The following is a 24,553-nucleotide window of genomic DNA, read 5'->3' as shown; positions in this document are numbered from 1 at the left end:
CTTATCTGTTGAAGATGTTTATGATTTACGAAGAAGCATTTGTTAAATGACAGTCTACATGAGGGAAACATTTTTTCAGGGTGTAATGTGATTGTTCAATCAAAAAGGGGTTGAAACTGATATAAGTAACGACAGACAATTCACCATCATGAATCCTAATTATGAAATCGTTGCAAAAATAGAATTCATTAGATTAAATGAAAACATAAAAGAGTCATGCGCTTTTTAAAGGATTTTAAAACAAACCTATCACTGAACAATGTTTTTTTTTTTTTTTTATAAAACCGTCGATAATACATCCAGCGATGATCACTGAGTCGTTATGAAGACCAAGAGTCTCCCTAAAAGCTCCACGGATATGTTCAGAGGTCTGTCTGTTCAATCACTGGTGAAAATAAATGTAAATGGTTTCTCCGAGAGAGGAATAAAACAGGTCGCAACAAGAGAGGTCACAAAACAAGAACTCTTGTTCAAGAAAAGGGCGTTTTAATGCCTGGCAAGTGTCGAACATGGCACTTCCTTAAAAACCAAAATATCAGTTCCACTGCATTTACGTATGTCATATAGCATCGGTGAATCTGTTTCATATTGTTTGCAGCCTTTTTCCGAACAGACGACCGATGAAGCCTGACCTCAAACTTACCATCGGCAGAAGACAGGCCGATGAGTAGGACAGCAAGAATCACGGCTGAAGACGACGACGCCATGAGCGTGACTTTACATCCCAGTCGGCGCTGATGAATGACACAAGCTGTGAGCTGCTTGGACTTTGGCAAGGTGTCTATAAGAACATTTGCTTTTTCCTCCACCCAGTTAAGGTGTGGAAAAAGCGCCGTCACTGATAAAGGTGATAAGGCCGAACACAAGTTCCGTATGGAGGACAGCATCGCCACGCCGTTGCACTCTGCCCTCTCGCACCTCAATAGCGGGAAGCGTCACTCAGCCAGCGGTTTTTTTTTTTGTTGTTTTTTTTTACGACAAGTGGTAAAATTCAACCTGTTGCTTCCCGATACGTCATTTGCAACATTATACCTGCTGTTATGTTCTGATCGGATTTCCCAAGCGGAACATGGTGGTGGCGCCGGGCCCCTTCCAATGAGTCAAATCAAATACTAGTTCAGGTCATACCAAGTATTTGTATTTGCTGTTGGTAAATGGGTGGAATGAGTGATTGCCAGTTTACGCAACCTTCCTTTGTGATGGGCAAAAGTCGGAAAGCAGTAAAAGTGTTCCACGCCTCATCGCGGGCTTCATGCAGTGATTTCAGGTTTTCAACGCACCATGTTGGATTATTGCTGTATTTTGCATGCCACAACCAATACACCAAATGACAGTCCCGTTTTGGTGGTGATGTTCAGTTTTCACAATGAGGGGTATTCACAGGTGATAGGGGCTGAGCCACTGCCCACAACCATCAGTTATGTTCTTGACGTTGTTCCAAACCTGTTTCTGATATGAGAGTTATGATGATGATGATGGTGTCCCATGTGTCATGATATTAAGTCCTGCTCCTAATTTGAGTGCTGTAGTTGCTACGTCATCAACAGTCCGTGTCATATGGAAGATTAAAAATAGGCCATTGAGCTCATATAAGCGGGTCATTATATGGACGATGGTAGTATTCCTGCTTTTGACACTCGAGTCACAAGGATCACTAAAGCCATTTGTCCGTTCACCAGAAGATCGGCCTTTTGAGTAGATAGTTTTAATTGGGTCAAAAAAAACCAAACAAAACAAAAAAAAAAAAAACAGCAATACAAAACTGAATGTACAAATCCGACAACGATGTCGCGTGCGTCAAAGCAACGTGAAGTCCGATCTTCGCTTCAGCAGCTCCAGTGGAATCATGAAAGGGTTGAGTGGGGGGCACAGTCCCGTCCACGCAGGTTCGCCGCTCCCTGATGCTGGCCCTATGGCGCCGTCTTCGACGTTCTGCTGAGACTCCTGATCGCTTCCCTGCCGCTTACTCTCCAGCTCCGTCAGCACTTTTCGGGCCTTCTCAGAATCCTCGGCTTCGGACAAGTTCTGGTGCGCCTGTGAGGTGGAGAGGAGGGCTGCAATTAGTCCACATTGATGGGCTGGGCTCTCAGTGTCGGTCTTTTCCTTGTTGTGGGAGTGACTCAACCTGGATGAGATGTTGGCGCAGGCTTTGGCAGCGCAGGAGGCCCAATTCCTCCGGGAGAGACATCACCAGGTCCAAGACAATGGCGCTCTCTTAAGGAACACGACACGATAAGAGAGTTGACACAGGTGGCAAAAGAACTCACTCGGTCAAGATGCTTGTGTAGAATAATCGAGTGCTGATTCAACTTGTTGACTAAATTAAATGTAATACAAAAAGTACAAACTGAAGTACCGTATTGGCCTGAATATAAGACGATGTTTTTTGCATTGAAATAAGACTGAAAAAGTGGGGGTCGTCTTATATTCGGGGTAACATCTAGACCCCGAATATATAACGGTTATACCCATTCACGACGCTAGATGGCGCCAGATATCATGGAAGCGAATGCTGAACTTGACTCCCCAGGCCAAAGTGAACCCGTGTCACGAAGAATAAAAATAAAAATAGCGGTAGCACAAAGAAGAAAAATAAAAAATAGCGGTAAGAAAGAAAAGAGAAGAAAATAATAGAAGAGATAACAGAAAATGGAGAAACGTAGCGACAATCTGAAGAAAAGTGGGTCGAGTATCGGCCAGGTTAACCGGCAGCTGATGAAAAGTTATGATGTAATTTACATTTCAAAAACCAGAAGCCATTCATTTACGAATGTGATTGCACTTTAGTTTACATATTTAAATGTTCAGATATTAAGATTTGAATGAGGCAAAATAACATGCTTTTTCTCTCAAATATATTGTTAGAATCATTTGTTTCAGATGTACTGTAATTATTTTCTGTATAAAAATTTATTTGGTGTTCAAAAAGTCTTTTTTCAAACTTGAGTCTTGAAAAAGAGGAGGTCGTCTTATAATCAGGGCCGTCTTATATTCGGGTCAATACGGTACAAAAGTTGTAATGATCTAGAATTGCTGAGTTTTGATGAGCGTTAGCTTGGCACTGGATCGGTCGCCCGCATTCACCTGTGGCTGTAAGCTCACATTCGCCCTCAGGGTTGTGGACGCCACTCAGATAGTTGTAAATCCTCTCAAAGTCCACCTTGAAGTCTTTGGAGGCGGTCATACCCGAAAGGCTCGGCTGCTCAACCGGGATCACTGGGGCTGGCGCCGGACCCGTGCTGGCTACTGGACTCTTGAACGGGACTTGGACAAACACAAAGAACCAAACATACTGTTGCAAGACATTTGGTCCCGATCCCGTCCGCATCCTGGTCCATACCTTGGGCCGGCGCTGGTCCGAGAGGGGCGGTACAATCTCTGGTGTCGCTTTGTGCTGCTTCCAGCCGCGGCGGTTGGCAGTTCCTGAGGGTGTGAGGCTCTGTGGACGCCACAGTCCAGATCTGCTGGCAAGAAAACTTTGGTGAGCAACACATACATTTGTCTGAGCGTCATTTGGCCTGCGGCACCTGAGAGAACGCCTTGGAAAGCGGACCGTCGAAGCTCCCGGACACGACCCGGGCCAAACGGGTCCATGTGTGGATGGGCGCCATCTTCTTCTCTGCCAATGTCCTGGTCTTCAGCTGCAAGATGGCGCCAGAGATCACCTTGTCCTGGAGGCGTTGCACCACAGACCGGATCTGCAAAGACCGAAGCAGTGTTGCGATTCTTGCAAAGCGTTAAACCGTGTCTGAATGTTGGACATTGAAAGACAATTATGTTTTTTTTTTTTGTTGCACTTCTGTAACCTATTGGTTCATATGTCATCACCCACTGCATCTGCAGATCTGCATTCTCCCTCGCCGATTTGTTGCTCGTCCTCCTTCCAGTAATAGTCGGCGGTGAGTGAGTTTTTGTTTTCTCTTGTCTCTTAGTACTTGCTCAGGTGGGGCTCAGTTGGTCTTTGAATACATGAGGAGGGTGCTTCTAAACCTGCTCTATGTGTAAAGTGTCTTGAGCCAACTTTTTTTTAGTGTGTTTGGCATTACATTCATTTTAGTGAATTATAGTTAAATTGTGAGTGTGACAAGTTCAGGGTGTACCCCGCCTACTGCCCGGAGACCGCTGCGACAGGGTTCAGCACGCCCGAAACCCTCGGTTGGAGTTTAGAACTCTGTATTGTGATGACTTGGGCATTTCGTACTCCACAATACGTAGTGAACTACTGTCACGAGAAAATCAAATATATCCCCTAGCCTAGTGCATTGGGCCCAGGGGTGGTGTTTGAGTTTCGTCACGAGATAATTTCATCAGTTGTGGCGCAAAAATATTAAACCAAGTGGTTCAATGTTTGTTTTTCAAAAAAATGTCCAACCGACCTTGTAATTATGCAACTGTAATGGCGACATAGCTGACACACGAGCAGCGTTCCAAAACCATTTTCAATTACCTAACCAAAAATCCCTACACATCGATTAGGGAACGAGTGGACAGATGATTGGCAAAAGAGCCCACCGATGAATGTGTGCACGCGACACCCAAAGCGCTGTTTTGTCGGAACAACTGCTTGGAAGACTGGACCGTAGCGAACCTCAGAATCGGAGCGAGAAGGAACATCCTTCTTCAGCAGACTATAGTCGATGTTCCCCGGCGAGCCTCCGCCGCAGGAAGAGCCTTGCCTCCTCAGGGCGTCCAACAGCATCTTCTGCTCCTTTCGGGACCAAGCGCAGGGTTGCCTGGATTGTGTTGGCTCAGGGTTCGGGTTCAGGTTCCGATCTGGTTTGTTGCGCGTGCGAGGTGGCGGCTTCATGTCGACTTGACCGCGCTCAAGACTGCAAATCGGCCTGACGAACTTAAAAGCAAAGAACTACAGACAACAAGTGACCGACCGACATCCGGTAGTGCTCGTGACGTCAAGTCTACTTCCGATGGCAACATTCGAACGATTTCTCTCACGTCACTAGTAATCACAAACTTATTCTTCCATTTTTTTTTTTACAAGGACTTTTAATTGCCTACAGTCGAGCAGTGCCGTGCCAAAATAAGAAGACTGAGTTATTGTTAAAAGTAATTTGCATGTCCACAATGTAACTCTGCCTTATCCATTTTTAATTTTGTTTCCTTTTTTTCCCCTATTTTTTACGATAGGCTCAGCAATGTTCCCTAAGTATTTTTTCCTACTGTCGTTAATGTGAAAAATCAGGTTAAATATTGATTATATTGGATTATATTTATTGGGAAAAAAATGTTTTTTTTCACTAATGATAGAAAAGACGATAACTTTGCTAGAAGTCTTCTCGGGAAATTCCATCCCAACATTAAGTATTTGGCATTGAAAAACGCTTTCCAAATAGTGTGCTCCTTTTTTTTTCTCGGTTTCCGTAGTATGTCATTTCCTGTAGCAAGATGGCGGCCATCAGGAACCGCTTGACTCCAGCTTGTCTCGCGGGACGCTTCGTCTTCACACAGAGTCCGAAACCCAACGCGGGCAGGCAACGTTGCTCGGACATTTGGAAGCACGTATGTTTCCCTCGCTCTTCAACTTAATGTCGCTTCATTCCCGACGCGATCATGATAGGCTCGCATTACTGCCCGTCAGGCTGACTGTGACTTTGACAAGAACGTCAGATTCTTGTCAACCACACTCAAGAATTCGTATGAATTTATCCGCTTGTCATCACATTACAGCCGCAGCTGTTGTGAACGCGCTATATCAATAAAGATGTATTGTCTTGCGGTAGTACGTTATAACGTGAAATAAATGTAACCCTAACCCTTGATACTGAACTGTAAAAAAAAAAAAAAAAAAGCGCTCACACTTAGGGACAGTTTATAGAGTGTTCCAAAAAAGTGTTCCATTAACCTGCCATGCGTGTTTTTGGAATGTGGGAGGAAGCCGGAGTACCCGGAGAAAACCCACGCAGGCAGGGGGAGAACATGCAAACTTCACACTGGAAGGCCAGATCCGGAATTTAACCCTGAGGCCAGCGTGTTAACCAGTCGACCACCGTGCCCACTTGTGTTGAATCAAAAGTTAAAAATTGCTTTTGCTATGGAAAACATTGATCAACATTTTTGCTTATTTTCTGTCATGTGATGGACTAAACCAGTAGCTATTTTTGGTTCATTTTCTGCATTCTCAATTGAAAATAATTGAATGGTTTTCAATTGAATCCTTCTTGAATCCTGCCTGCTGAGCATCTACATTCTCAAGAGTTTGCACATATAATTTGCATTCAGTTTGCCAATTTCCCACCCCAAAAATGTTTTAGAGCCGCTCACCCACATGCTTCTTACGTTAGCCTGTTGCTCTTCCTCTCACCAAAACTAGTGCTGGCTCCAAAGGTCTCATGTGCACACGGCATTTGACTTGAACAGTTGGGCCGGTGGCACCCCATCAGTGCTGTGCAGGCGGCGCCATGAGAAGCTCCTCTGCGTGGGCGTGAGACACAACAGCACCCAGGTCAGTTGGCAAATTGAAACTCATAAGCAGTCATCAGCACTGACATTTCCGAATGATTTTTTTTTCTCTTTCAAACCCAGATGCTGAGTGAGGGCAGCCCCGTGGTGGCCAACAGCGTCGGGGTCCTTCAGCAAGCCATTCCCGATCAGGTGGGTAGAACAACAGCTAAAGTGAGACAAACTTGCCAAAGTGCCACCTTATACGTGGTGGGTGCTTCCAGGTCCCGCCTGGGCCTGTTTCCGTGACGACGGGAGACGCACCCGCCCCGTGCTTGACGCAGTCAGTTTCGGACGCGGCGGAGGTCCTCCAGGCTGCCGATCCGGAAGCCCGTCTGGCCGAGCTGGGCTTGGCTGGCCACACTCCGGTGGGTGTCATCCAGAACCTGCTAGAGTTCATGCACGTGGACGTGGGCCTGCCCTGGTGGGCAGCCATTGTTGTCGGTAAGCAACCGCAACTTCAAGAAAAGCAACTAGTAAATCACATCTTTGAGAACACACTTGTCGGGAGTAAGCTGGTAGAATTTGAAATTTAGTGGAGCTGGCAGCCAAGCCCTTCAAGGCTTGTAAAATGATTCATTTTGAAAAGTCACAGGCAAAAACCTGGGAAGGTTCCGTGATTGAATCAAGGTGGACTGTTTGTGTGTCGCCAGGGACGGTGGTGGCTCGCCTGGCCGTCTTTCCCGTCATCGTGAAGGGCCAGCGGGAGGCGGCCAAACTCAACAACGTCATGCCCGAGATGACCCGCCTCAGCGGCAGGATGACCGAGGCCAAACAGAGCGGCAACAAATTTGAATGTAAATTCCGCTCCCATCCCATTCGCTCTGCTTAAGTTTTGCGTGCGCTGACGTTCTCGCGGGTCCTTTGCAGTCGCCAAAGCCTACACCGACCTCACGTTGTTCCAGAAGAAGCACGACGTCAACCCCATCCGCGGCTTTCTGATCCCTCTGGTGCAAGTCGGTATCTGTCTGGAAACGTTTGTATTTGCCACTATCTGGAGATTGTGGGGGTTTTTTTTTTGTTTGTTTTTTTCCTGTCTGACTGATGTCTGTCCACCTCCCAAGGCGCCCATCTTCATCTCCTTCTTCATGGCGCTGAGGAAGATGGCGTACTTGCCGGTGCCTAGCATGCAGACAGGAGGCACGCTGTGGTTTCCGGATCTGACGGCGGCCGATCCCTTCTACATCCTGCCTCTGGCCGTAACGGGAACCATGTTCTTCATCCTGGAGGTGTGAGTCCCTCATGTGCATCAACATTTCGAGTTGTCACGCCCAACTTTGTCACCACGTTCTCTATTTCGCTTTTAGCTGGGCGCCGAGTCAGGCGTGGACAACCCCAACCTGCGCGCCATGAAGACCGTGTTCCGGATCATGCCCTTCATCATCCTCCCACTCACCATCAACTTCCCCACGGTGCGTTTTTCGTCATCGCCGCCGTCTCCTTTGTTGTCCTTTGCACCCTGGCAGGGAAAAATGAAGGGCGAGCCCTCCCTCTGCTGTGTCCTCAGGCCGTGTTCACCTACTGGTTCACCTCCAATTGCTTCTCCTTGGCTCAAGTGGCGCTGCTTAAACACCCGGTGGTCCGTGACAAGCTGCGCATCCCGGAGAGGATCAATCACCCGGCTTCGGACCTGCCTCAAACCGACGGCTTCATCGACAGCATGAAGAAAGGTCAGTTCAAATGAGGCGTTGGCTTGACGGCGCACGCAAATCGGATCCGTGACGAAGCTTAATTGACTCATATCGCAAACTGCCATTGATGCACGGGATGTCGTGATGTAGTTTAAGACATTGTGGCCTTCTCGACTGCTGTTTATCGGAGGATGTGTTACAAGGGGATCAAACTCAGGCAAGCCGATACTCCTCTTCAGTGATAGCAGCCAGATGAGGTGGCTCGGGCATCCGGTTCTAGGATGCCTCCTGGACGGCTCTCTGGTGAGGTGTTTCAGGCATGTCAGTTCTGGGGATGACCGAAGACACGCCGCAGAGTCAATAGTTGTTACTCGATTGCCGTTCCTGTCCATTCTTATGTCCTGATGACCTTGTGTGATGTCATCAGGCGTGCCGTCCTGTTCCAATTGAAAGTACACATAAGCCAAGACTGCATGGAATGTTGTTCTTTTCTGCTAGCTTAAAGCAAGGTTGGTGACTTGGCTGGGAAAATATCCCATGATACATTTCACGCTGCTCTCAAAATGGCTGAGGAAGGGACTCGTGTTTGTCCATTTTTTATTTTGAAGGAGGGTGCAAGGGGTTCACAAGTACACACAGCTTCTAAGAAAATAGAGACGAGTGTTCTTTGGAAAACCGTCGTCGCCAAGTTGACAAGACCACTCTCTGCGTTCTTGCTATTGAGAAACGGCTTATGTCTCCCGCACGCCTCAGATCCCTCCATGGTTGGTTAGAGGGAAGTCTGGGCTTCCGTGCTTAAGGCACTGCCCCCGGGCGACGCGACCCTGGATAAGCAGAAGATGATGGCTGGATAGATAATTGAAACCAGATGTGGATTTTGTACTCATTACTTTTTCAAAATAAGCTTCTCACTTTTTCAACCTCCGCGGAAGAGGACATAATGGGCGGGGGTGGTGGGGAGAGATATGTCGGGCCTCTGATGTCGAGCTCGTTTTCTCTGTGCCCTCCATCCAGGATGGAAGAACGCACAGCTGGCTCAGCAGCTGGAAGAGCGAGACAGACGCATCAAAAATCATCTGGACCTTGCCGCCAAAGGTAAGTGCCCCATGCCCTAACGCCGTCTTGGCATTACACCAGGAGAGGAAGTGGAAAATAGATGCATTCCTTTGTTCAATTATAAAAATGCTTGTATTATCCGTTGTCGAGCCACGAAACGTGCACACACAAAAAGTGTGTTCTGTATCCTGAAATCATGTTGCACTTTACTCAATGTATCGAGAAATGAACTCAGTCTTGTTTTGCACGTGGCTTGCTAAAATCTTTTTTGTTGTGTGAATGGCAAAAGATGGTGGGGGGGGGGATGCGTAGCGTAATTGTGCCATCTAGTGGAAGAGCATTGAATTGCTGCCGTAGGGTCCCGTCCACGGTCACAACTGTTTGATTTTCGGGTGATGTGTCTGTCCTGTCATTTTGCGGTTCATTTTCCAAAGCAAGAGAAAGGAGAGAAAAAAAAACAGGAGAGACAGAATAGGCATGCATGTATACATGTACATCTAAGCTTCCTTGGGTGTCTTAAAAGGCGCTATATTGTACATTATAAATCAAATGTAATTAATTGCTCAGGTATCAGCCTTGGATCTTCTCCTTTGCACTTTCCACATATGAACAAAGAAACGAATAGTATCATACCGATAAATTCAGCAGCTAGAGTTGCAGATTTGTCTCTGGTGCAGAGGCGGCTGAGCCGAAAACAAAAGAATCCTCATTTTGTTGCCAAATTTCCCTTGTTGTTTTGTCAAGATGAGTGAGCGGAGTTTGTCATTGATTGCGGGTGAGTTTTTTTTTTCTTCCCTCGAACATCATGTTAGGCTTTGCAAAGACGAGTAAGAAGCAAGCTAGTAAGTGCTTGATTCCCCTTCACTGACAGGCGTTAGTCTTGTATGTGATTGAAGTGATATGGACCTCAAGCTTTTGCTTGGAGGACGTCACTCGTGGTTTTGTTTTGTAGAGCTAGACAATTTAGCAAAATTTTAATCATATTACGATTCTTGGCTGCCACCATGAAATGACCTTTTCATCTTTGCTATTTACATTTTAAAATGCAGACGATGCTGTCCTTTAACTAGTAGTCATCAGCCAATTACCATTAGTTAAATTAAAATGTTTTGAAAACTGCGTATTGTTTGTTGAAAATAGTTCAATAAAAAATACAGGTGTTCCGTGAATTAAATGAACAATTATGATCAGCAACCGTGATTACAGTACTGATCCAAATAATTGTGATGATCATTTTTGGCCTGAAAATTTCCTCCCCCTTTTTCTTTTTTTTTTTTTTCTTCCTTTCTCAGGTCCACTGAGGCAGACATTTACCCACAATCCTCTGCAGCAGACCCCAACGCCATCCACCAAAGATAAGAAAGCCACAAGCAAGAAAAGACCATGGAAGGACATCATGGAATGAAGTGCGTAGTGTACATATTTATTGCTAAATGTCGTCAACGCGGATGATTTTCCTATTGGCATTAAAATGGAAAAGCACTTGACACAAACCCCTTTGTCAGCATTTTTATTATAAATAGCCCCACCAGCACTCCCAATGTTGGAGAGACATACAGTATCATAATTGTCATTTCAAAGAAGCAGTCCATTTCCAAAAATAGATCTTTCAAGTCATGTAGTGCCACACATAAAATCTCTGCACGAAAACTAACCTTTACCAGTCGAGTCGGTGCGTGCGTGTGTACGCGCGCGTGCCCTGTTTGTGTTGGTGCGTGCGTATTCAATCATCATGATCAATGTCCAGTTCTGTTAAAACTGAGAAGCACACCTTCTGTATGAGTACTCCGGACTGAGCTGAAAAACATGGGACACATACGGCAGCTGGGTTAGAGGCACACCATATTGTAAAAGGGGGTTCTCGTTCCGCTGTGGAAAAACTTTGGAAACCTTGGATCGGTTCCTGAGCGCTGTTCAGTCGCGTAGCGGGAGAAAGTAAAAACTATGCTTTGACTGATATTGTGGATAGTTCGAAGTTTGCGGTTGTATTAGCTTACCAATGATCCTCCGTAACCACACGGGCCTCTTGTGGGCCGGAGTGTAGCAGCACAGGAAGTAAACGGGCACGCCGGAGAGTGCGATGCCGATGCCGATCAAGGAGTTGACTGTGTCACTGTACAGGGGCACCACGACCAGGAAGACGGTGAGGAGGCAGAATATGATGGGATAGACGAGGCTGAGCTGCAAGGGAACAACGGCGGTTAGGGTTGGGACAGCCTTCGGCGCAGCCTTTTAAACTCTTTCCTACTTTCAGTGGCCTCTTCCTGTCCGGCTGCTTCCAGCGCAGGTACAGTTGCCCCAGAATGGAAAGCCCCACAAAGAACCAGTAGCTGAAGCTGTAGTAGTTGATGAGCCTGAAGACGTCCTCCACGCACAAGTAGATGAGCGCCATGACGCCCTGCAGGGCAGAAGAAAGCGGAAGAGGTGCCGAGAAATGTTTGAATGCAGCAATGAAGGGCAAAAGTGTGTGTGGGTGGGTGTGTGAGGTGACGAACATTGAAGAGCAGGGCCGGGATGGGCGTGTAGCGGTGCACATGGATCATACACAGGTAGTCGGGCAGGTGGCCCTCTCTGGAGCCCACGAAGAACAGCCTTCATAAACACAACAACAAAACAAATGATGGGGCGGGGCCACAGAAATGGACGGCGGTACGGTGAGCGGCATTCTCCGCACTCACCTGGAGGACGCCAGGATGGAAGCGTTGAGTCCTCCAAAGCAGGACAGAGCAACCGCCAAGGGAATGGTCCAGTTCATCACGCCAAACACCTGGTCTGCAAACGTCTGCGGGTGGACACGTGACGCAACCGTGAGGATGACGACCGAGATTCTTCCGCAAAGGCAGAGATTCCTCACTCACCACGGCGACGGCGTCGCTGTCCAAAATGGCGTTCATGGGCAGGATGGCGTAGTAGGCCACGTTAGTCAAAATATAAATGACCGTCACGATGGGCATGGAAATGGCGATGGCCAGCGGCAGATTCCTGCAAGCCAGCAGCACGGATCAGGTCATTTCATGGAGGGGTGCTGGGGCGAGGGGGAGGAAGGCTCGCTCCTCCTCCTCCATCAGTATCGCACCACCTTTCACCTCAACTGCCATTTTTGATGAACATTTATGAACACGGAAGCTGAGTTTATTTCGAATTTCCTCTGGCGTTCCCCATGGGTCTTGTCTCGGGGATGTGCTATTTGTGCAACATTTTTACTGTTGTTTGGATGAAACCCGAGTCTGCTTTGCTACTAAAGTTGATCCCTCTGCAAACATCTACGGAAACTCTTCCTCCAACCACCTGACTTTTAGGTTCTGCTTCTTACAAGCCCACATGCTCTTTTGGATCCTCTGCATGGCCGCTACGTTGTCATTTTTAAATCTCAACAACTCTCCGACACCCTGAACCATCCACACTCACACTCACACCAAGCGACAATTTCGAGTGTTCAGTCAGCCTGCGATGCATGTTTTTGGAACGTGGGAGGAAACCGGAGTACCCGGAGAAAACCCACGCAGGCCCGGGGAGAACATGCAAACTCCACACAGGGAGGCCGGAGCTGGAATTGAACCTCTGCACTGTGAGGTGGACGCGCTAACCACTGGACCGCCGGGCCGCCCCCGTTTCGACTCATGTTGAAGTATTTCTACGTGTACCTTTCTGGGTTCTTGATCTCCTCTGTGACAAAGTTGAGCGTGTCCCATCCGGAGTAGGAGAACAAAGCCGAGTAAAGAGCCAAAGCGATGTCGCCGGGATCCTGAGACGAGCCCTCAAAGAGGCCCTCAAAGTTCTGCGTGTGACCTACCAAAACGCACAAAATCAGCCTTGAGGACCACCACGCTGAGGATCAACCGGCACGACTGAGCGTCATTCATCGATGAAAGAACCTTGGATGATCTTAACCAGGCCTGTGATGATGACCGCAATCAGGGCGATGACTTTGACGTAGGTAAAGAAGTCCTGCACCCTGGTTCCCCATTTCACATAGGCGCAGTTGACGAAGGTTAATAAACCTGCAGGAGGAGTTGGGGACACACAAAATGCTTTTTTCAACACAACATTCTGACACCGCGCATGCACGCCCTCAAACGCCTCCATAATAATCCACGCTTGCTGACGTTTGCGCTACGCTTCCGTGTCGTAGGAAGCCGCGCTGCTGACCGGAGCGGACATGAAACAGCAGAGCGCAGCACAAGCATTCAACACCTTGTTGTTCTCCCGGTCCTCGGCCACCCTCCCGAGAGACCAAAAAACGCACTCGCGCCCCCTTTGCTCCGCGCTGGCCACCAAAGCTCCACGCCAACGCTATCGTCTTGCGGCCTATTGACAGCTCCCGGGATCAAAATAAGTTTGAACTCGGCAGGAAGGAGGCTCAAAGACAACAAAGGGCCACGCCGAGGTCGCCCGAGAAGGAGCGACATAAGCCGCAGCGTGTGGCGAGAGAAAAGAAAAAATATGCGCTCGGATTGCACATTTCAGAGGACGGGAGATGCACATGCTGCTGGGAAGCTGCTCTGTTAGTTTAGCATTTTATTCACACTTGTGATTGCTTTTTTTGGGACTCATTCGACACATTTGAAAAGTGAGCCAGATGGGCATGCCGTATTAAAAATACCCCCTTCAAAATGTCTTTTTGAGACTTTTTTTTGGTCATCTGTCCTATGAATATTTTCAAGTTCCATTTATTTGGCCTAAAAAAAAAAAAAATGACCGGGACAAAAGTGGGCCCTGAGAATCCCACCAAAGTGGCATTGAAGCAATTATTTGATGTTGCACTACCACTGGCGTCTCATCAGCGTGTTTAGCACGCTGACTTGGAATAAATTAGCTCACCTGGCTGAAGGGGGACATTTTAGAGCTACTTGGAAGACAAGACTGTTGTGTTGGGTTTGCGCCGTTAGGGTCAGAGTCTCATCTTGGGAAGGACTTTAACTTGCAGCTATCAGCTCTCCTTATCATTCTCTATGCTCGTGTGTGTGTGTGTGTGTGTGTGTGTTTGTGTGTGTGTGTGTGTGTGTGTGTGTGTGTGTGTGTGTGTGATTTTAAAAAAGAAAGGGCCGCTCTTTGCCTAGAATGTCATATCAAAGGTTATTTGTGAGACTTCCGCAACAAGTTCTGGCTTAGCGTCTGGGGCCCTCGGTTGTCTAGGTCTCCGGTTGCCCAAGCGTCGGCACATTTTTGCTTAGCGAGTATGTCACGTGTGTTTCTCAATACTTTGGTCAATTAGTCAGCGCTGCTCTTTTGTGTCGCCTTGGAAAGGTCAGCTGTGCACCGAGGAAGTTTCTTGCTGTTTCCACGGCAAAAAAAAAAAAAAAAAAAAAAAAAAAAAGTAAAGAGCGTGACTGGTACCAGGATTTTAAAACAGGAACGTAAAGACCCGCATCAGACTTCCTTCTTCCAATGCGGTTTCACTTCTGTGTAATGATGTGGGGATGGGGGGGGGGTCTACTTACATATGCAAGCGGCCGCCAGGAGCCGGTTTGCCACGTACGGCGCAATGCAGGTGGGGAAAATGGGCTGCACCATGTAGTTGGAGAAGGTGATGGCGATGACGGCTTGGCTGGTGGGCTCGATGATGAGTAGCGACGTCCACAGTCTTATGAAGGCAAGGAAGCCCCCGAAAGCCTCTAGGATGTACGCGTAGGAGGCCCCCGATTTGGTGATGGTGGTCCCCAGCTCCGCATAGCACAGCGCGCCGAAAACAGAGAAGATTCCGCCGACGGTCCACACCACCAGTGAGAGACCATAAGAGGCGCTGTGGATGAGGACACCCTTGGGCGACACGAAGATGCCCGAGCCGATCATGTTGCCCACGATCAAGCAAACCCCGTTGAGGAGGGAGATCTCCTTTTTCAGCTTCATGGACTCCTGGGTTTCTTCGGCCTTGTGAGATGGGGGGCGGCCATTGGAGGGGTCTTCTGTTGGAAGCGGACTAAAAGACATCCTGGTTTTACTCAGGCACTTTTTTTTTTTTGTTTAAATCCGGCCGTCCGGTTAGGATCTGAACCCGCCCAAGCCGAATGGCTCTCCAAAATGTCTTCGGCTATGTGAGATGGTCTCCTGCCATCTGTGGAGAAAAACCCAAGTTCACGTGAGGAATGCTTTTAACCGTTGGGACCGCAAATGGGCTTTCTGTGTTCTTTTTTTTTTTTTTTCTTATTGGTTCATCTGCTGGCGGTGTTCTTTTCAAATCGTAAACACTTTCACAGTGTCAGCATGCTGACTACTCACATGTTTTCCAAAGTTTATTGTCAACAGCCCTCCCCACCAGCACCAGGAACTACAAACGAAGCCTGAGGATGACTCACACTGTTCTTCACCCTGCAATCTAAAATATTGTTTTCGTTCTTAGTATTTCCAGTCGCTGAATGAATGAAGATTGCCAAAAATAAGCACATTGTAAAAACACGGCTCTTGACAACTGACTCTTCAGTCAACTTTCAACAATGACAAATGAAGAGCGGGAAAGATTCCTGGGAGAGGAGAAGGTGTCGTTATGATGCTTCGGTTGAGAAGAAGCTGTTGTTACCTTTCAGGAGTAGAAGAGGAGGCGCAGCTCAGGACTTTGTCTTTTTTGCTTGTGATCCAAGTGTCGCCACAGCCTCTCCGCATATGCATGGGGAGCAAGGTTCAAAGAAGGTGCCGATAAGTGTCCCCCTACTCAAGGTTAGATTCTCCCTTGGCTTTTTTTTTTTTTTTTTTATCAGAGAAACAAAGACAGATCAATCCCTGTCATTGATCGCTGTTTGGATTCATGTGGTACTTATTTCCTCGTCTAAAAATAGATGTCACTTTCATAGCGGGGATTCAGAGAGTGTGGAAAAAAAGTGATCAATGAGCAAATTATCCAGGAGAAAAAAAAAAACTTGAAATCGTACCTTGTGCAGCTTCCTTGCAGATGGCTCAAACAAGTGCGGTGTCGTTGCTATGTGCTGAGCTGCTGTGTCCTTTTTCCTCTGCTGCTTCCTCTTCCTCGTGCACTTGAGCCTCTATGCACTCGTGTTTTCTGCTGAGGAAAGGCGTGTGGTGGGCCGGGGTGGGTGTGTGGGGGGTGAGTAGTCACAATTAACTGTTTTAGTGTCTCCTGAGTGACTTTAATGAGATTACAGCAGACTTGAGAAAATAATGGCCTACGGGGGGAGGGACGGATCCTTGTAGACAATTATTACTGCTTCTCACTTCAATTCGAATGTTTGTTCATCTTCTTCACGGAAAAACGACAGATTAAGTTACAGTTACACTTCCCAAGAATACACACAGACAGACAAGTATATTCTGGACGTAATTTTGAACTGAATGATTTAGCGTCGTTCTTTATCAGGCTGCGCCACTGAATGAGAACATGGCGCCCTCTTGTGGTCCCTCAAAAGAGACAGCCGTTAGAAACGCGCAGATTTATTGAAAAGCAGCCTTTCCGGACCTTTAAATGAGCTAAGACGCATATTTTCAGATCTCAAAAAATCTCACGGCACACCACCAAACAAAAATGTCACAAAAAGTGGACACACGTCAATTGTGTACTTTCTACCGTTGAGCAGAGGATCGTCATAAAAAGTCGACACGCGTCAATTGTATGCGTTCTTCCGTCGAGCATAAAATCATTGATTTGTTCTGTCACAATAAATCTCTAGCATGGATCGATGGCCAAAGATACATTATTTGTGTAAGCTTATTAATTATCATTTTATGTTTTAGCATCATATTATTTCATGTTAAGCATACCTAAATTATATTCTGTTGTTTAATAATTGCTTAGACACGTTTTTATGTTGATAGGTTCTGATTGGCTGTTAAAGTAAGAGAAGCAGGAAGTGATTTTAGTTAGGAGAGTTGTGTTCTCGACCGTGCTGCGGTGCAGATGTTTTTTTTCCCCTTTTAATAAACTGCATTAAATGATTCCATCTCTCCTTTTGTCATTAGTAAAGTAGAGCTATCCACTAAAAACAACGAACCCCTCAACTTACATTTCTGATAAATCAATTACTTTTCTGACCAATTCGGTGAAATTTGATCATTTCCCAGGGCATAATTTAAGAGCTCTCGCTGTACACTAGTTGGGAATCACTGCTGTAAAGGATCGTTTTAATTTTTTTTCTAATTGTGTTGTGATTTTGCAAAGTACTTGACTCAGAACGTCCGCTGTGGATGCAGTTTGAAGTTGTGCGTTTGTGTGTTTTCATTGGGAATGACGGAGCGTGTCGATGAATGGTTATCGAAGTGACTGATCAATGCGTGATTGAGAAACACTTGATGGCGATCTCAGCGCCTTTGTTCCACTTGCTACTTGCTACCCTGGACATTCTTTCCCTTGGTGACCGGTTGCCATGTAGGGTAAAAACCATGAGGATGAAAGACTGCCATTTTGGGGACAGCTGGGCCAGGTCCGTCCCTGACTCCCCCCCCCCCTCAAACCCCCATCCTGCTTCCAGTCACTCTGGAGGGGTCCGGGGTGGCTTGAGGGGGAGGGGGTGGTATTGTGTAGGGATTAGAGCTTCCTGTGTGTCAGCTCATTACACGGATGGGGTGGAAGGGGGGATGTGAAGGAGTGAAATGAAAGCGAAAATGAAAGAGTGTGCATGAAAAAGTATGACAGAGAGGGGGAAATGGAGGGGGGGGGGTTAGGTGATGGCCTCTACAGCTGCACACACAATCACACCGTCAAGGCTTTGATTACCCTTCTCTCTCTCTCTCACACACACACACACACACACACACACAAGAACATATTAAAAAGCACGGTGGGCAAGAAAAAGCTGAATTAGGTGCAGACAAAGGAACCCCCACCCCCTCTCCACTCCTCACTCACCTCTCCTTCCCAATCTATTCATGCACAACATTGAATCTGCACAACCCCCCCCCCCAAAAAAAAACCACACAATAAGAATGGTAAGAAATCACAGCATATCATAGCAATCCACAAATCCCACCCAATGATGTCCTCTGGTGGCTGTTAGAAGTACTGCAACAACTTACAGTAACCTGATTAACTTCTGAGTAACTATGACATAATTCCTGGAGCCCAAATATGAGCTGAAGAGTTAACCACAGGAGCGATGCTATTCTAGCGAGTGCAGTGTTCAATAAAAGCACAGGAAACAGAGCGCATCGGCTTTTCACGTGGCCATTGTTTTATTACCTCGGGAACACATATATAAAAAGGTCGTAAAGTTTTCACTCATTTGGCTGGACTGTCATTGGGCAATGGTTTAACGGAGAGGGCGTGGGAGTACCTCGTCACCAATCCTCACAGGTAGCATTATCCGGTCGTAGTGAGACATTCACAGCTGGAGCGCCGCACACGTTCAGTAGCAGCGTCACAATCACGCAGCGGAGAGAACAAAGCGAAGAACGCGAAAGTAAGGCGTAGGAGGTCATACGGCCGCTTTTGGTGTGCACTTGAATCGAATATTGGCCGTGCCGATGTGCTGTCCAGTGGGTCGACAGTAAGCCCTCGCTGTGCTCTTTCAAATATAACAAAAGCAGTCTAAAGCGAGTCACTATCACGCAAACTACATCTATCACCTGAAAGAGATGAAGAGACTAGAACAAAAAAAAAAAAGATACTGGCCTGTCAAGAGTATCTACTACACTATCTTATGTTGTCCGTTAGTTCAGCAGGCAGCCTCATCACATTGAAGCTTTGCTTCCGGATCCGCACCACCTTCTTTCTTTTCTTCCTTGGAACTTGAATCCTCAGCAGTGTCACTCGTGTTGCTCTGAGCCTTGGAGGAGGCGGCCAAAGCGACAGGGTGGATTTTCATGTGACCCTGCGGATGAGAAGCAGTTCTGCATTAAAGCGCGTTGCGTTGCTAAATTTCCCAATGACAAAGTTGTACCTTGAGGCCACTGCGGCTGGCGTACAGCTTTCCGCAATGGGAGCAGCTGTAGGGTTTGTCCAAGCGAGGATGTTGGCCGCGCCGTCCCAACGCAGTGCCGGGCGGCTCCGGGCTCTCTGAACTCTCTTTCTCTGGTTCAACTGCAGTAGGAGGCGGCGGCGGCGGCGGCGCCATGAACGCGGCGTTGTCTTTCTCGCCGTCGCTCTGGGTCACTTCCGGCGGGACGCTGATGTCGGCTGCCGAGCTGCAAGTTGCTGGGCTCGCCGGAGGGCTGTGCGCACTTTTAGGATTTCCAGTCACCGTGCATTTGGAGTTATCGTTGTCGCCGATCTTACTGGTCTCATCGAGCTTCGACACGCCTAAGCGGACAGGCCCATCACTGTCGTTCACTGCGGCAGAACCGGAGCTAAGTGATGGCTCTTTCCCGGGGCTTTCCACATCAGCGTGGGCCTCCTCTTGGGAGTTATTCAAGGGGCTACCATCATCAAGGTTGTTGTCGCTGAGATCCAGGGGGTCTTCAGCTCCTGCCAAGCGGGTATTATGGTTCAGAGGTGGGCTAACGCTGGGTGCGGAACCTTCCGATTCCTCCATCTTGACGTCACAAGATGCGTCTGTCTTCGCAGAGGCGTTTTTGGAGGTCGTAGTTGTCAGAGCCAGCGGAAGGAGCTGCTGAACTTGTGACGGTGAGCTCCCCAAGTCGTTCTCCGCCTCGTCGACAAAGACCGCGTTCTCCATTTCTGCGCCGTCTTCCGCTTGCGTCGCGTCTTCATTGGGCGGTATTTGCCCTCCGAGGTGGAGGCGTATGTGGTGCTGAAGGACTAAAGCGTTGGTGAACTTGCGTGGGCACAGCGGGCAGGAGTTGAGCGCCCGGGAATTGGCCGGTCTTGCTCGATGAGTGGCCAGGTGGGCCCTGAGGCTGCCCTTGGTAGAGAAGGAGCGACCGCAGAGCTTACAAGGGAAGGGGCGCTCTCCGAGGTGAGTGGCCTGGTGCAAGCGCAGGGCTCGAGCACAGCTGAGGACCCGCAGGCACACGCCGCACTGATTGGCCACTTGAGTAGCGGGCAGAGAAGGAGCGGCGGAGGTGGCGGCGCTCAAGTTGGCGCCCGGGACTCCTTGAGTGGCATTGGGACCGAGGCCCAAGGTGGATAACATTTCCCTGTGATAGATACTGGAGGCGGTGCTCAAGTCGTGACCGTTGGCGTTGGCATCAGCCAGGGTGAGCGAGGGGGCGGAGGAAGATGAAGCCCCTTCTTGCGGCTGCTTCTCAAGCTTCTGTACCAGACGCTGAAGCTTGGAAGTGTCTGAGGACTGAGCCGACGTTGCGGGAGAGGAGGAGGTCGAAGAAGCGGACGCTTTCGGGAACGGCGGGAAAGGGAAGGGGAGCTGATGCGCCGACGTGAGGTGCGAGGCAGACGGGTGGCCCGCGGGCCGCAGGAGGGCCATGTGGTGTGGCGAAGCACCTCCCGGGAAAAGAATCTTGGGGAGGTGAGCCACCTGGGAGTAGGAGGCGGCGGCTGTGTGGAGGGCTGAATGAGGAGGAGTGTTTTCATCAAAGCGCTGCTGCTTCACGCCTTTGAACTGACTTGCCAGCGAAGAAGAGGACAAGGAGGACGCGGAAGCAGGCGGCACGGAACCCGGCGCGCCGGCAACTGCCGAGGCCCGGTTCAGCTGTAGCAGGGAATGGGCCGTTGACAGCAGCGCCATGTCGACCGAGGGCGGCAGAGGTAGAGAGGAAGGAGACGGCCGTGGGGATGTGCTGGATAGGAATCCCAAAGCCATATTCTCCGCCAAGCTAGAGGGAACGCTTCCTTTCACTCCGTGAAAGGACTCGTCGTCGTCTGCTCGGCGCTTCCTCCTCCTCTGGACAACGCTGGAAGTCGAGGCGCTCGGCGACTGCTCCGAGAGCGCCGGCGGCAGCAGCGAGAGGGAAAGCTCCGGGTTCTGCTCTCGGTGACGCAGGAAATGAGCTTTGAGGTTCCCCCGCGTGGTGAATCGGCTCAGGCACACGGGACACTGGTACGGTCTCTCACCCGTGTGTGATCTCAGATGGATCTGGAGTGAGGAGTCGCTGCTCAGGACCTTGCCGCAAAAGCGGCACATGTGCTGCGGTCGCCCCGACGTTGAGGCGGAGCCCATTGAGGACGCATACGGGAGCTCTTGGGCGTGACTGACGGCGGGGAAGCTCACGCCGTTGCCGTGAGCAAATAAAGCGGCGTTGGACAAGGAGCGCGGCGGCAGCCCCAAAGATAAGGAGAGCGGATGAAGGGAGGCCACGGACGGGCTGGACACGGATACGGACGACGATGTTCTGCTGCCGTTGACCTGCGTCGCGCCTTGTTTGGAGTGAGGCGGCTGGGAAAAGAGGGACGACGGAAGGCCGCTTAACAGCGCCGCCGCGGTGGTGGGGGTGGTGACCGCTGCGGTGGTTGAGGGGTGCGCCGGCGACGAAGACGAGGCTTTATGTTGGCTCTCGGCCCCGCCGACTCGCGGGTTGGCGTCCTGCCCCAGGACGATGCCTCCGAGCTTCAAAACGTGCCTGCAAATTTCCTCGGTCATCTGCATCTGGTGTATTTGTCTCTGTTGTAAAACTCGAAGCTCCTCAAGCAGTACTGCAAGGGTGGGCGGCACCTGAAGAACTTGGGGGGCAGGCAAGTTGGAGGCCTGGTGCTGAGGTGGGCTGTCGCCGCCGCCGCATTGAGTCGGGGGGCATCGGGTGGACGACGAGGAGGTCGTGGTGGAGGCGGAAACGCCAATCGTCGGGGAGGCCATGGTGGAATGCGACAGGGCTTGGCAGCCGGACGTCTGACCCAAGGGGGGAGGCGAGTGGGTCTGCGAGGACAGCGACGGGTGAGGAAAGTCCGGAGAGAGGGAGGAGTGAGTGTTTGGTAGGGAGGTAGCGAAGGTCGCGATGTGGTTGGGCCAATGGGGAGGGGGCGAGCTCTCGTTGGGCAAAGAGGGCGCGTGGAGCCCGCCGGGGGACGGGCGAGGGGCCAAGGGGGGCTGGCAGTCTTGAAGTGAGCTTGGGGAGGAGGAGGAAGAGGACCCCGATGAGGTGACTTCGGATCCGAGGGAGGTGGATGGCGACTTCATGCACAGGAGGTCATCTGAAAGGAAAGAAAATGAAAGCCCGGCAAAAGCAAAAAGATTCAAGGACGCTTTTGCGTTTTGCTCAAAATCAGTGCCAACTTTCTGCAAATATCCTTCGTCTGTGTCCATTCGTTTCGGCACAGAAACGGACTCACTTGATTCTGTGTGTCGCCATCATTTATTTCGGCCTGGCCGCTCCCCACCACAAGGAAAAAGATTTGTGTTGTGTTTACAAAATAATCAATCTGTTGGATACACGCTGTTGTGCACAATGGGCTTTTTTTTTTTTTTTACCCGCGGTGTAACTCTGATAGTACTTTTTTTTTTACATTTCTGTTTCAACCTGTCTGTCTTGAAAGTAACCTAAAAGGTTAGTTATCATTTACCGAAGAAACGCCGCTGAACAATCAAGTAGTAGCTTGAGTGTGTGTGTGTGTGTGTGTGTGTGTGTGTGTGTGTGTGTGTGTGTGTGCGTGCGTGTTGTCTCAAAGTCCTCAAATGCACACAAAAAAAAGCTCCCAGTCCACCTTGTTGTCAAGGCAACACATTTCCCAGGACAATGGGCATCACCAAGACAACCCCTAACCCCTCTTAAACCGCCCCCCCCCTACCCCCGCTCTGTCCCTGTCTTTCATCTCTCCATTCACCCTTCCCCCCTTACGTCACAGAGGAGGTCAAGGGTCAGGCCAAGCCGAGGGTCCTGGCACTGTCCGCACATTCTGATTGGTCAAGTCATCTGACCTCTGCCGTTCAGGGGTCAAATTCTTTCAGAATCTTGAACGCAGAGTGAGAAAAAAAGCAAAGTGCGTGTGTGTGTGTTTGGGGGGGGCAGGGGGGGTCGCAACAATGGAGAGAGTAACTTAACTATTCCCTCCTGGAGAGGTAAAGTGATTTCTCAAATAAATCAAAGTCTTTAGGATTGAAAAGTCCAACGTAGCTCAACAGAGTAGTGCTTCTCAAATTGGGGGAACTGGACTGCACAGTAGCTTGGACGTCTGCAAAATATTTTTAAATATTTAAAAAAAAAAACACCAACCAATCAACCCTACCTTAGCTTTGGGCCAATGGAGAGCTCTGATATGATTGGGATGTATCATGTCATGCTGTACATCTGACATTGCCCCCAAATGAAAAAAGCTTGTTTTTTTTTTAATAAGAAGGTAAAACGTTATTTTTTCTGATTTTTTTTTTCTTGAGCAAAAGTGTGTTTACTAAATTACAAGGTGCGATTTTACAAGACTAAAGTTGTATTTGTGCAATTCACTTATTGAAATATGAATATGTGTTCCTTCTGTAAAGTTCATCTTTGATACAATATGAAGACTATATCTGGGTCTTCAGGAGTATGACAAAATAGGTCTTTGTTCTTGTAAGGATTCTGACTTTTGGGGGGGGCGGAGGATTGGCAAACCACTTTATTTTCAAAATATGACCACTTTGTTTAAAAAGAAAAAAATTATTGTTGTAACATTTTTACTTTAATTTTCATCAAAAAAATAGTCGGGGTGGGGGGGGGCTCTGAGAACTTCTTTTGAAAAATGTCTCCCTACACACAAAGTTTGAGCTCCCCTGAAGTGGAAAAGCAAGAGAAAGGGAGCAAGGGGGCGCCATTGAAAGATCAGCACAATAGAAAGAAGGGTGCAAGATTACCCCCCCCCCCCCCCCCCAAAAAAAAAGAAGCCCCCAACAACACACCGTCAAAAAGCTTCGGAAACCTGTTGCTTTGGGACCCCTAAAGCCGCAAAAGCTGACCACCAAGAAACCCCATTTCAAGAGACACACCGATGCTCCCCACGTTTGATTTCTTACCGTGAGCGAGGACCCTCGGGCCCCCCGGATCGGCGTTGACGAGGTGTTGGGGTCTCTTCTGTTTCCGGCGTGACATGATTCACGACGAGCCGGAGGAGGTGCAGGAGGAGGAGGGAGGTGGCTCTTGCCAATGGCTTGGCGACACTCCTCAAATGCATCCACGACAAGATATTTCAAAAGTTCCTGCAAGTTTCCCTTGAAAGAATGAATCCGCTGGAAAGAAAACGAGAGGAGAGAGGAGCTCTTGCAAGTCGTCATAAGAGGCAGCAGTGTGTGTGCGTGTGTGTGCGCGCGCGTGTGTGCGTGTGTGTGTATGTGTGTGTGGCTTATCCAAAGTCTCCTCTCCCCCCTCACCCCCAAAAAAAAAACTTGTCCAATTTGCGCCCCTCCTCTTCCACGGCTTGCCCCGCTGCATGCACATGTAGCGAACACACGCGCGCGCACACACAAACACACGCGCACGCACACACAACCACTCCTTGTTCTGCCGTATTTGCATTTCAATGGCGTGGAACTCGCAGCCTCCCCGCTTCTCTTCTCTCTCCTTCTCTTGTCCCTCCACGTACGGCGTCATTTGTCTCGCTTTTGCTCGAAACGTAGCAAAAGTGCGGACAGATCATGAAGTAGCAGGAGAAATTGGAGGCAACGAGCATTACAACAGGTGCCTCCACGTAGCGCGCAGACCCCTCC

The 24,553-nt window shown here is 48.9% G+C and overlaps 4 protein-coding genes across 6 annotated transcripts; 1 reads left to right on the top strand and 3 right to left on the bottom strand.

Moving 5' to 3' along the window:
• Window positions 1–1,667: 1,667 nt before the first annotated feature.
• On the bottom strand, window positions 1,668–4,919 carry snapc2 (small nuclear RNA activating complex, polypeptide 2). 3 transcript variants are annotated; one of them, XM_019871166.1, is made up of 6 exons: window positions 4,589–4,919; window positions 3,528–3,698; window positions 3,341–3,461; window positions 3,187–3,264; window positions 2,126–2,214; window positions 1,668–2,034 (listed from the first exon to the last, which is right to left on the bottom strand). In XM_019871166.1, exons 1-6 carry the CDS (start codon window positions 4,805–4,807, stop codon window positions 1,798–1,800), a joined length of 915 nt encoding a protein of 304 aa, XP_019726725.1. In that variant the 5' UTR covers window positions 4,808–4,919; the 3' UTR covers window positions 1,668–1,797. The 3 variants fall into 3 exon arrangements, with proteins under 3 accessions (XP_019726725.1, XP_019726724.1, XP_019726726.1); XM_019871165.1 differs by having other exon boundaries at window positions 3,085–3,264; window positions 4,589–4,918; XM_019871167.1 differs by having other exon boundaries at window positions 3,085–3,264; window positions 4,513–4,722.
• Window positions 4,920–5,375: 456 nt separating this feature from the next.
• Window positions 5,376–10,636, top strand: oxa1l (OXA1L mitochondrial inner membrane protein). The gene is made up of 11 exons (XM_019871163.1): window positions 5,376–5,517; window positions 6,329–6,460; window positions 6,541–6,609; window positions 6,681–6,900; window positions 7,110–7,253; window positions 7,327–7,412; window positions 7,521–7,685; window positions 7,764–7,868; window positions 7,964–8,126; window positions 9,102–9,182; window positions 10,436–10,636. The coding sequence occupies exons 1-11, from the start codon at window positions 5,404–5,406 to the stop codon at window positions 10,546–10,548; spliced, it is 1,392 nt and encodes a 463-aa protein (XP_019726722.1). The 5' UTR covers window positions 5,376–5,403; the 3' UTR covers window positions 10,549–10,636.
• A 1-nt stretch (window position 10,637) lies between these two features.
• Window positions 10,638–16,810, bottom strand: slc7a7 (solute carrier family 7 member 7). Its single transcript, XM_019871162.1, has 12 exons — window positions 16,010–16,810; window positions 15,661–15,814; window positions 15,363–15,459; window positions 14,585–15,198; window positions 13,019–13,144; window positions 12,788–12,932; window positions 12,002–12,125; window positions 11,822–11,925; window positions 11,639–11,735; window positions 11,392–11,541; window positions 11,141–11,324; window positions 10,638–10,940 (listed from the first exon to the last, which is right to left on the bottom strand). The coding sequence occupies exons 4-12, from the start codon at window positions 15,072–15,074 to the stop codon at window positions 10,867–10,869; spliced, it is 1,494 nt and encodes a 497-aa protein (XP_019726721.1). The 5' UTR covers window positions 15,075–15,198; window positions 15,363–15,459; window positions 15,661–15,814; window positions 16,010–16,810; the 3' UTR covers window positions 10,638–10,866.
• A 1,426-nt stretch (window positions 16,811–18,236) lies between these two features.
• On the bottom strand, window positions 18,237–24,204 carry si:ch211-212k18.5 (sal-like protein 4). The gene is made up of 3 exons (XM_019871034.1): window positions 23,864–24,204; window positions 18,968–22,071; window positions 18,237–18,898 (listed from the first exon to the last, which is right to left on the bottom strand). Exons 1-3 carry the CDS (start codon window positions 23,937–23,939, stop codon window positions 18,743–18,745), a joined length of 3,336 nt encoding a protein of 1,111 aa, XP_019726593.1. The 5' UTR covers window positions 23,940–24,204; the 3' UTR covers window positions 18,237–18,742.
• Window positions 24,205–24,553: the final 349 nt, after the last annotated feature.

This window comes from Hippocampus comes, unplaced genomic scaffold (genome assembly GCF_001891065.2).
Source record: "Hippocampus comes isolate QL1 unplaced genomic scaffold, H_comes_QL1_v1.1 scaffold83, whole genome shotgun sequence".
NCBI lineage: Eukaryota > Metazoa > Chordata > Actinopteri > Syngnathiformes > Syngnathidae > Hippocampus > Hippocampus comes.
This window is presented reverse-complemented; position numbering and strand designations above follow the sequence as displayed.